At 50.4% G+C, this 12,146-nt stretch overlaps 2 protein-coding genes across 2 annotated transcripts; one reads left to right on the top strand and one right to left on the bottom strand.

The window, feature by feature from the left end:
• Positions 1-2,171: 2,171 nt before the first annotated feature.
• Positions 2,172-3,098, top strand: LOC311199344 (olfactory receptor 14A16-like; the record flags this gene model as incomplete). The annotated part of the gene is made up of 1 exon (XM_084273425.1): positions 2,172-3,098. One exon carries the CDS (start codon positions 2,172-2,174, stop codon positions 3,096-3,098), a length of 927 nt encoding a protein of 308 aa, XP_084129551.1.
• Positions 3,099-11,219: 8,121 nt separating this feature from the next.
• Positions 11,220-12,146, bottom strand: LOC311199343 (olfactory receptor 14A16-like; the record flags this gene model as incomplete). The annotated part of the gene is made up of 1 exon (XM_084273424.1): positions 11,220-12,146. The coding sequence occupies one exon, from the start codon at positions 12,144-12,146 to the stop codon at positions 11,220-11,222; it is 927 nt and encodes a 308-aa protein (XP_084129550.1).

Here is a 12,146-nt window from a genome sequence, read left to right as displayed (position 1 = left end):
TGGCATGGAGGACTTCAGTGTCTTTCCAAGTTGGTTCCCTGGAGCTTCGGGAATACCTCAGAGGAGCCGAGGAGTACGTGACGCCTTCACCTGCTCCTCTGCTGTAGCTGGGCTGGACTCCTGGGACAGTGGGAGCTGATGAAACATTACAGCAATGATGAGGGACAGCTCTGCACAGAGTAGCTCCTCTGGCAAGCGCACAGGGCTGTGGACACTGCCTGTAGGCACCAAGGGGAGACCTGAGAGGTTGAGAGTACTGACAGATGCTGAGAGCTCACTGGAGGAGAAATATCCCCAGCACTCTACCTGTGAGAATGTCCCTGGTATGTCTGTGGGTGCAGGGCACTGCAGGTTCTGTTCCTGGAGGGATCTCCTAAAGCTGGGACATGGGACAGTGTGTGGGGTCTGTCAGGAAGATAGATTCTCTATATGACAAGAAAGTGCTGCATGGAAGGGATGCCCTTGTGCCCCATCAGAGGGACAGGGCAGGACAGCTGTCTTCTCCTGGGCATGGCTGAGGGGTGCCCAGGGCTGTTCTTGCGAGCAGGGTCCTTGTGACCTGGAGTTTGTGTGCTGGGGCAGGGACTCTGCTGCTGCCAGGGTCAGCACTCAGCCTGCCTGCTGGGCTTTCCACAGGGTTATCGACAGCACCTCTGGGTTGAAGCAGTGACCCAGGGAAGGGCAACGTAAGGTCCTTCTGCTGCTGTAAGAAAGTGCTGCATGGGTCAGCTTTGCTCCCAGCCAGAGCTGATCCTTGAGAAATGCCAAAGAGAATATTTCTCCAAAGGCAGAGTCTTTGCTTTGACTTTTCCTCTCCTGGGGGCTGTGCTGAGTGTGGTAGATGAGAACTTATTTCTCCCCTTGAGAATATGCAGTGAAAACTTGATTCTCATGAAGATGTTGGAGCCTGGGCTGAGCCCTGCACACACAGAGGTTCCCAGGGCAGTTGCCTGATGCCAGGAGGGGTCTGCAGAGCAGAGCTGAGCACAGGGCAGGTTGGATGAGGTCTGTGAGCACAGAGCAGGAGGTGAGATGGGCAAAAAGAAGGATCTGCAGGGAGAGCTCCAGGCAGCAGTGACACTGTCAGGGAGGGAGGACCTGCTCCCAGAAATGCCCTGGCAGTGGGGATTTGGGACCTCTCTGACACTTCCCGACACCCACCCCCTGGTTTCTGCCACCCAGCACAGACTCTGCACCCAGAGTTCCAGGGTTTCAGGCTGAGTCTTCTCCTTGGCAGCCAAACCAGCAGTGAGGAGAAACCCCTGTGTGCCTGTCTGTCTGTTCCTGACCCTAAAGCTTTTGCTGCAGCATTTCCTGCTGTATCCCCTCCTGTCCTTGCTGCCTTTGTGCCACCATTACCTGGGGCTTTGAGCACATCCATTGGTGGGGCTGGCACTGAGCTGACCCTCACTTCAGGACCCCCATCTTTAGGACTGAGGTTTTCCATGCAGCTCCTGCTGGGCTGCAGCTGCCTCCCACAATGGCACCGCTCTCCCTGGGACTCTTGTGCCCCAGAGAGGAGCCCCATGCAGGAGACATCTCGGCACAGAGGCCGTGGCAATGCCACTCATCACATGTGTGTGGGCAGCTGCACTGAGCCCTGTGTGTCCCTGGCTGGGAACAGGGAGCTGAGATCCTCCTTGGGTAGGATGAGACCGCAGGAGGGCTTTGGAGCTCTGCCCTGCGAGACTGGATTCCTCAGCTCTCTGTGGGGTCCAGTTTCTTCTATGGGGAACAGCAGGGTGTGACCATAGAGCGTCCAGCACAGGGCAGCTGAGAGCAGGGCTGATGGACAGAGCAGCTCTCCCCACTCTGCACTCAGGGGAAGGTTTCACTGGCACTGCAGCAGCAATGTCAGGGAGTTCTGACAGGAGAAACACTCCTCAGCTCCTTCCTATCCACAGGAGCTTTAGTCTGAGATCACACCATCCTTCTATTTACTGACTGCTGCCAGGCAGGACTGGGTTCGCCAGAGCCCACAGCCAACCCTCCTCCCAGCAGTGGCACACTCAAGCCAGCACAAAGCAGACCTCCCAAAATGGACCAGACAAATGTCTTCCTGAATACAGAGAATCAGTGAGAATTGGAAACTGTTTTGATCAAAGTAGAGTTCCCTAACTTCTCACTACCTTTTTCCTCCTTGGACAGGTCTCCCCACTTGACAGCAGCAGATGTCCAATAGCAGCAGCTCCATCAGCCGGTTCCTCCTCCTGGCCTTTGCAGACACACAGGAGCTGCAGCTCCTGCACTTCTGCATCTTCCTGGGCATCTACCTGGCTGCTCTCCTGGGCAATGGCCTCATCATCATCACCATAGCCTGTGACCACCACCTCCACACCCCCATGTACTTCTTCCTCCTCAACCTCGCTGTTACTGACCTTGGCTTCATCTCTACCACTGTTCCCAAATCCATGTCCAATTCCTTGTGGGACACCAGGGCCATTTCCTACACAGGATGTGTGGCTCAACTCTTTTTCTTTTCCTTTTTTATCTCCACAGAGTACTGTCTTCTCACTGTCATGGCCTATGACCGCTACGTTGCCATCTGCCACCCCCTGCACTACGGGACCCTCCTGGGCAGCAGAGCTTGTGTCCACATGGCAGCAGCTGCCTGGGGCAGTGGGTTTCTCAGTGCTGTGCTGCACACAGCCAACACATTTTCACTCCCCCTGTGCCATGGCAACGCTGTTGACCAGTTCTTCTGTGAAATCCCCCAGATCCTCAAGCTCTCCTGCTCAGATGTCTACCTCAGGGAAACTGGACTCATTGTGGTCGGTGCTTGTTCTGGTTTTGGGTGTTCTGTGTTCATTGTGGTGTCCTATGTGCAGATCTTCAGGGCTGTGCTGAGGATCCCCTCGCAGCAGGGACGGCACAAAGCCTTTTCCACCTGCCTCCCTCACCTGGCTGTGGTCTCCTTGTTTGTCAGCACTGCCTTCTTTGCCTACCTGAAGCCCCCCTCCATCTCCTCCCTATTTGTGGACCTGGTATTGTCATTTCTTTACTCGGTGGTTCCACCAGCAGTGAACCCCCTCATCTACAGCATGAGGAACCAGGAGCTCAAGGATGCCATATGGAAACTGATGACTGGATGTTTCTAAGCAACAACGAACTGCTCATCTTCTTCTGCTTATCACTGACCGTGTAACTCACATTAGGACCAGTCTCTATTTAGTATGGGTTTTAGTTCCTGTGTCTTTGTTTCCCTCTAGTTTATTTAAACTGGAATATGATGGCCCACGTTCATCCCATTGCTGATACAGTGTGACCCACACACTGGGTAACGATGGGCTGAACTCTCTTTGCATCACGTCTGCCATGTGGATGCCATGTGGAAACTGAGGATTGGATGTTTCTAAGGAGCTCATCTTTGGCATATCACTGGCCATGGAACTCACATTAGGACCAGTCTGTATTTAGTATGAATTTTGCTGGTTGTTTTGTCTTCTCAGTACCCTAGATACATGTATGCACTTCACTTTTCTAAGCAGGTTTCCACCTCTGCTTGCTCTTTGGTTATTTCGATGCTGCTCAGATCTCCAGTGTCTTCAGAGACTTGGAAACTTCCCGTCTTTCAGATGCCTAATAAACAGTTCTCTCAGAAGTTCAGTGTGTTGATAAGTGACCTTTCTATGTATCTGAACAAAACTTGTTTTGGAGAGAATCTCCTCTGAAAGCTGACCCCATTCATAGGCTGCAGGATGAACATGAGCCAGCAATGTGCCCTCCTGGCTAAGAAGGGCAATGGCATCCTGGGGTGTATTTGAAGGGGTGTGTTCAGTAGGTCAAGAGAAGCCTTTCTCTCCCTTGCCCAGGTGCTGAAAGTTGTTCCTGGACTGAAACCTATCTAGGTAGCTCACTAGCAGCCCAAGTTGGCTTAGGGCTCAGGGCTTTCCTTTCCTAGGGAATAATCCTAACATGCCTGTGGACATTTACGGGATCTCCCAGCATCCAACACTGACACACTAAATGTAAAGCTGAAACCTCAAACATAACATGCAAGGGCATAAAATTCTTATTGGCCTGAAAACTCCCCTTGTAGCCTACTAGCAGCCCCAGTAACCATGGGGCACAGGGTTTTCATAGACAATGCAATGGTATGAAATTTGCCTGATGTCTTTTTCCAGCTCTAACAGTGTCCACCTTCAAAAACATTAAATGTCCAGCTATAAATCCCAAAGACAAAATTTCAGGTGTGAAAGATGTTTCTGACCTTCAACTTCCTGGGTATCCCACTAGTAGCCCCCGTAACCCTGGGGCTCAAGGTTTTCTTTAGAAAGGGCACAGTCTGATGTCATTTTGGGGCTATATCCACATACACCTTCAAACTGCTAAACAAACAGCAAGAGATCCCTAACAAACATGTCAGGGATGAAAGATTCTCCTGGCCTGAAACCTGCCTAGGTAGACCACTGGCAGCTCCAGTACCTTAGGGAGTGTTCAGAGAGAAAAGAAGGGTCCTAACATTGCTCGATGTAATTTCTGGCTATACCAGCGTCCACCTTTGAACCTGCTAAATGCACAGCAATACATCCCAAACTAAAGGTGTGAGGGATGAAAGATGTTCATGGCCAAACATATCCCCAGGTATCCCACTAACAGCTCCAGGAACATGGGGGTCAGGGCTTTTGTAGCCATGGGAGTGGATGTAACTCTGCCCAACATAATTTTCCAGCTTCAACAGTGTCCACCTTCGACACTGCTCAAAGTCCAGCACCAGCTCCATGGCAAAAGGTGCGAGGGTGGAAAAAGGTTTCTGGCCAGAAACCTCCCCAGGTAGCCCACTAACAGCCCCATTAACCTTGGGGTTCAGGGTATTCCCAGCCATGGGAACAGCCCTAAAAATGTCATTTTCAGGCTATAACATCGTTCACTTTCAAACATGCTGAACAATCAGCAATAAATAGAGTCCCAGGTTCTTTAGCACCTATTGATGTCATTTTGTTAAAAGCACCGTAAGTTAAGGAGCCATCAGCAAGCACATGTGAACCATTAGTAAAATGGAGCTTCCCTTCAAATGGACCTGGATGAACAGGAACATCAGGAAGATTTCCAAGCAGAAGAGATCTTCTCCTCCTGCCCATATTTTCTCTGCTTCTGGAATTAATTCTCATGTTGGTGGACCCATAGTTCTGGTGTTTGGATTTGTAAGCCATAAAGTCTAAATAAATATGTGTGTTCCTTGCTGAGCAGTGCTTGCACAGCATCAAGGCCTTTTTTCTAGTTCTGCTCCTGAAATGAGTCAACTGGGAGTGCACAAGTGCCTGGAAGGGCACAGGAGTGAGCCCACCATTGTGGTGCACTTGTTGTCTACAAAGGTGGCCTAATTTTGGGAGGAATACATTAGACTTTCTTTCTAGCAGCCCATGTGGTGCCACGTTTGGGTGTTAGGATGAGAGCAGTGCTGGTAACAGGGAGGCTTTAGATGTGTCCAAGCAATCAGTCTTTTCTGTTGTTCATACAACAGAAGGTGGTGGGAACCCAGGGAGCTGGGAGGGGACACAGCCAGGACAGGTGACCCAAACTGTCCAAAAAAGCATATTCCATTCAAATTACACCATGATCAGCATAAAGAAGTGTGGTGCAGGCAGGAGAACTCAGCTCCAGGACACACGTGTTATTGGGACGGCTGTGAGCTGTGTGGCCAGAACTGTGGGGTTCTGTGACAAACTGCATGGTGCATCATCAGTTGTGTGTATTTTGCTACAAAATCCTGTTGTTGTTGTTGTTGTTTCTCTCTCTCTGCTGTCCCAGTAAACTGTCCTTATCCCAGCCCATGAGGTTTAGGGGTTTTTGGTTTCCTTTTCCCTCCGCGGCTGCGTGGTGCTCGGCTCTCTGCTGGGGTGAAACCATGAGAAAAGGTTCCAGCACAACACCCACACATCAAGGCAGCTCAGACATGATGGGTGGAGAACCGGACACCATGAGAAGAATTTGGGCATTGCAGGGGCTGCCATAGCAGTCAGAGGTGCTGAACAGGGATGTGGCAATGAGCACATTGGGCTCCTCTGGGAGGAGTGTGGCTGCACAGACAAGGGCCCTTCTGGTCCATCTGGCCTCAGCACTGGTGATGCCACCTCTGGAGCAGTCAGTCCCAGTGTGGGGCTCCCTGATCTGGAGGAATGAGGAGGAACACGTATGTTGTCTGAGAAAGTCTGCCAAGACACCTGGGCTTCTTTGGCCTGGGGAAGGGGAGGCTGGGTGAAGCCCTCTTTGTGCTATGTGAAAAGAACATAAGATAGGAAGTCCATGTGAACTGACGGCTCTGAAGGCCAGGGTGGACATGAGGATAAAGAAATGTCATTCTGAGGGTAGTGCTGTGGTGCAAGCAGTCACTGGGAGGAAGTGTGGATGAGCTGGTGGCTTTGTGCTTGTGGGAACAGCTGGCGAGGACACAAAGACAGCAGTACAGGCAGGGACATTGTTAGGTGACAATGAGGTGGGAAAGCGTGTTGCATCCCTGCAGCCTACAAAGAACCAGGTACAGGGGTGAGGCCGTGTGGGATGGGCTGTGGTGCAGATGGCCAAGGGTGCCAGCCAGGATGAAAGGGCCTGATAGAAATGAGATCTTTGCCACCTTGTCTGTGGCTGATGTCCCTGCCACAGAGGCCTCAGGGAAGACACATTGTCCTCATGGCCATGGAGCATGGTTGCCTTCTTGCATCTACCCCAGGGGAGGCCACCATGTGTCATACCCCTGTCCTTCCCGTGGTGTCACACTCCCCACATTCCAAGGAAGAGCCCTCAGACACAAATGAGGGTCAGGATCTCCCTGCCCAGGGGCTGGGGGTCAGCACTGGCATTTCTGCTTCATCAGACCAAGCCAGGGTGTCCTCAGCATCAGAGCTGCCTGTGCTTTGCCTGGGTTTGTCCTCATGGCCTCCAGTTGTCTGCTCTAACGAGCCCATGGGGAGGCTTTGTCAGGAATGGCTCCCAGCGGGGCCTGTTAGTGCTTCAAGGTACTTTGGGCATTACTCCTGACTCAAACTTCCTGAGAGGTTTCATCATTCTCCACTTCATATCTGATGTAAGTTCAGTCAGACAATGACACCATGGGGCTCATTAACATCCAGAAAGCCCTTACAACCATGGCTCTTCAAGTCTATTTCATTCCAAAAACTCAAGACTTCTACAACTACTTGGATTTTAGTTGGGTCTTTAGTGATACAGTTTTCAAAGAGATTTCCCATGGAGGACCTTTTACCAGTCACAGGTATTTTCTGTCATGGCTCAGTTGACAGAAGAAGTGACAGCAGCATTCTGTGATGGATACAGAATCATAGAATTGTAGGGGTTGGAAGGGACCTCGAGAGATCATCGGGTCCAACCCCCCCTGCCAAAGCAGCTCCCCAGGACATATCACTCAGATAGGCGTCAGGCGGGTCTTGAATATCTCCAGAGAAGGAGACCCCACCACCTCCCTGGGCAGCCTATTCCAGTGCTCTGGGTCTGCTAAGGAGATCTAGATAGGCAGGAAAAGCAGTCTCTTGAAATCCAACCCTGTCTGGATATCCTTGCTCTTCCCCAAGCCCAGCAGTTCCCTCACTGGCCTCCTGGGACTCCCAACACTTTTCGTGGCATCATCTGTGCTCACAGGCACAGACAGATTTCTCTGACAACAAACAGCAGTTCAACATGATCCAGTTTAATAACCATGAAATCTCTCTCCTCAGCTGCTGCTACAGCCAAGCAGCGTGTGAAGGGGGTCAGCTTTACTGGTGCTCCCAGTGCACAACCTGGGGAGGTTTCAGGCCAGGGAGATCCTTCATCTCTTGCAACTTGTGCTTGGGTGCTCTTGCTGGGTAGTTAGAATTTTTGAAACTTTTTCTGGTAGAGCTGGAAAACTACCTCAAGCACAGTTAGTGGGATAGTTGGGGACGTTTCAGGCCAGGAATATCTTCAAGCCCTCGCTCCTTCTCTTTGACACCTGTTGCTGGAGGTTTAGCAGTTTTAGAGGTTGTTGCTGGTAGATTGAAAAATGACGTCAGGCACTCTTAGGACCGTTGCCTTGGCTAGGAATGCCCTGAGCCTCAAGGTTTCTTGTACTGCTACTCTACTACCTGGGGAGGTTTCAGGCCACAAAACCTTTTCCAGACCTCACATCAATTTGTTTGGGAGCTGTTGCTGGACATTTATCAGCTTCACAGGTGGACGCTTGTAGAGCCTGACAATGAAGTCAGGCAATCTTAGGACTGTTCCTTCACCTATGAAGGGGGGCCTGAGCCCCAAGGTTACTGGTGCTGCCTGCTGGCTCCCTGGGGAGATTTCCCGCCAGAAAATTCTTTCCTCCCTCACACCTTTTGTTTGGGGCTCTTACTGGACATTTGGTATTTTCGAATTTGGACGCTGGCTGAGCCCGGAAATGACATCACACACTCTTTGGACCATTGCCGCAGCTACGAAAACTCTGAATCCCAAATTTACTGGGGCTGCTTTTGCTCTGCCTACCAGGGAAGATTTTCAGGCTCACAAGATACTGTAGCTCTCAAACCTTTTGTTTGGAAGAGATTGATGGACGTTTTCCACTTCTTGAACGTGGACACTGGTAGAGCCGGAAAATGATGTCTGGTATTACAGGACCATTCCCTTGGCTGGGAATGCCCTTCCCCACAAGGTTCACGGGGCTGCATGTGGGCTACCTGGGGAGGTTGCAGCCCAGGAACACCATTCAGCCTCCATAGATTTATTTGGGAGCTATTGCTGTATGTTTAGAAATATCGAAGTGGGAACCTAGTAAAGTCCAAAAATGACGTGAGCCATTCCTAGGACAATTCTCTTGGCTAGGAACGCCCTGACCCCCATGGTTACTGGGGCTGCTAGTGGGCTACCTGGGGAGATTTCAGGCCAGGAAGTTTTTTCAGCACTTGCAACTTTTGTTTGCGACCTACAATAAAGGTGGGAGATTCTCTCTGTCCCTCCTTTTCTTACTGTACTTAAAGAATTGAAAAAAAAATAAAGTCTATTAAAAATTTTAAAGTATTAACAATAGAATCTCCCACCTTTATTGGATCTGGGGGGAACCACTGTGACGGAGGTTGAAGAAAATGCTTAGGTACTTAATGCTTTTTTGCTTCAGTCCCTAGCAGCATGACAATTGTCTCCTGATAGTCAGACCCCTGAGTGGAAAGATGGGGATGGGAAGTAGACTGAAGCACCCAACATCTTCCAAGGGGAATTGGTTACTGACCTGCTCAGCTGCTTAGATCTGCACAGGTCTATGGGTCTGGATGGGATACACCTGAGGGCACTGGGGGAGCTGGCAGAAGTGATCCCTAAGCCACTGTCCCAGCAGTCTTGGCTGACAGGGGTGGTTCCACGTGACTGGCAGCTGCACATCTGACACCCATCTACAAGAAGGGACAGAAGGAGGACCTGGGGAACTACAGGCCTGTCAGCCTGACCTTGGTGCTGGGGAAGGTGATCATCTTGAGTACCATCATGCAACACATGCAGGACACTCTGGCCATCAGGCCCAGTCAGCATGGGTTCAGGAAAGTCATGTCGTGCTTGAGGAAGCTGATCACCTTCTATTGCAGGGTGACCTGCTTAGTGGATGAGGGGAAGGCTCTGGATGTGTTCTACCTGGACTTCAGTAAAACCTTCATCACTGTCTCCCACAGCATCCTCCTGAAGAAACTATCTGCTCATGGATTAGCTTGGTATACTCTGTGCTGGGTTAGAAACTGGCTGAAGGCCAGGCCTAAAGAGTTGTGGTGAATGGAGTTAAATCCTGCTGGCAGCAGGTCACAAGTGTTGTTCCCCAGGGCTCAGTGCTGGGGCCCATCCTCTTTAACATCTTCATTAATGATCTGGATGAAGGAATCAATTGCACCCTGAGTAAGTTTGCAAATGACACCAAATTGTGTGGGAGTGTTGATCTGCTGGCAGGCAGGAAGGCTCTGCAGAGGGACCTGGACAGGCTGGATCGATGGGCAGAGCCCAGTTTTATGGAGTTCAACAAGGCCAAGAGCTGAGTCATGCACGTTGGTCACAATAACCCCAGGCAATGCTACAGGCCTGGGGCAGAGTGGCTGCAGAGCTCCCTGGAGGACAAAGATCTGGGGCTGTTAGTGGACAGGCAGCTGAACATGAGCCAGCACTGTGCCCAGGTGTCCAAGAAGGGCAATGGCATCCTGGCCTGTATAAGGAATAGTGTAACCAGCAGGAGTAGGGCAGTGATTGTTCCATTATACTCAGCTCTGATGAGGACACACCTTGAGTACTGTGTCCAATTTTTTGCCCCTCACTACAAGAAGGATGTTGAGATGCTGGAGTGTGTCCAGAGAAGGGCAATGAATCTGGAGAAGATTTTGGAGCACAAGTCCTTTGAGGAGTGGCTGAGGGAACTGGGGCTTTTTAGTCTGAAGAAAGGGAAGCTGAGGGGAGACCTTATGGCTCTCTACAACTACCTGCAAGGAACTTGTAGAGAGGTGGGGATCAGTTTCTTATCTCAGATACACAGGGATGGGATAAGAAAAAATGATCATCAGCTGAGGGAACTGGGGCTTTTTAAGTCTTAAGAAAGGGAGGTTGAGGAGAGACTTTATCTATGTCTACAAGCACCTGCAAGGAGGGTGTAGGGTGGGGGTCAGTTTCTTATCTCAGATAGCCACGGATAGAATAAGAGGAAATTACTTCAACTACACCAGGAGAAATTTAGGTTAGATAGCAGGAAACACTTCCTTACTCAAAGCATAGTCAAGTGTTGGAACAGGCTGCCCAGGGAAGTGGTGGACTCACCATCCCTGGAGGTCTTTAAAAAACACCTAGATATTGTGCTTGAGGACATGGTCTACAGGTGGACTGGAAAGGGTCAGGCTGTGGTTGGACCATATAAGAGATCCTATGATTCTATGCTAAAGTTCCAGGAAATTCCCATTCTCTCATGGTGGGAAAGGTTTGCCTATAGAGACAACTGGTTGAGTGATTCAGATGATGAAAATGTGCTTGTAAATTTTTTATAAATGCCAGGATAAAAATAATGAAACAAAAAATATGCACATTTCAAGTCAACACGATGCGAAGGGAGCACAGCTCCTCATTACAGAGGCTGTGATACACACAAGACCGCTGGATACTGCATTAGGAATGGGATGAACAGGCACAATGTTATTACAGCTTGGACAACAGAGAAAGAAAAAAACCCTACTAAATACAGACTGGTCCTAATGTGAGTTCCATAACCAGCGATATGCAGAAGAAGATGACCAGTTTATTGCTGCTTAGAAGAATCCAGTCCTCAGTTTCCACAGGGCATCCTTGAGCTCCTGGTTCCTCATGCTGTAGATGAGGGGGTTCACTGCTGGAGGAACCACAGAGTAAAGAAATGACAATATCAGGTCCAGAAATAGCGAGGACATGGAGGGGGGCTTCAGGTAGGCAAACATGACAGTGCTGAGAAACAGAGAGACTACAACAAGGTGAGGGAGGCAGGTGGAAAAGGCTTTGTGCCGTCCCTGCTGTGAGGGGATCCTCAGCACAGCCCTGAAGATCTGCACGTAGGACACCACAATGAACACAAAACAGCCAAAAGCAAAACATATAGTGACCACAATGACTGCAATCTCCCTGAGGTAGGCATGTGAGCAGGAGAGCTTGAGGATCTGGGGGATTTCACAGAAGAACTGGCCAACAGCGTTGCCATGGCAGAGGGGAAGGGAAAATGTATTGGCTGTGTGCAGCACAGCATGGAGAAACCCACCAGCCCAGGCAGCTGCTGCCATGTGGACACAAGCTCTGCTGCCCAGGAGGGTCCCATAGTGCAGGGGGTGGCAGATGGCAACGTAGCGGTCATAGGCCATGACAGTCAGAAGAAAGTGCTCTGTTGCAATCAAAAATAGGAAGAAAAAGAGTTGAGCCACACATCCTGTGTAGGAAATGGCCCTGGTGTCCCACAAGGAATTGGCCATGGATTTGGGAACAGTGGTGGAGATGAAGCCAAGGTCAACAATAGAGAGGTTGAGGAGGAAGAAGTACATGGGGGTGTGGAGGTGGTGGTCTTGGACTATGGTGATGATGATGAGGCCATTGCCCAGGAGAGCAGCCAGGTAGATGCCCAGGAAGAGGCAGAAGTGCAGGAGCTGCAGCTCCCGTGTGTCTGCAAAGGGCAGGAGGAGGAAGTGGCTGATGGAGCTGCTGCTGTTGGACAT

This window comes from Gallinula chloropus (assembly GCF_964237585.1).
Source record: "Gallinula chloropus genome assembly, chromosome: 20".
NCBI classification, from domain to species: Eukaryota; Metazoa; Chordata; class Aves; order Gruiformes; family Rallidae; genus Gallinula; species Gallinula chloropus.
The sequence above is the reverse complement of the archived record's forward strand: the minus strand, read 5'-3'. Positions and strand labels throughout refer to the sequence as shown.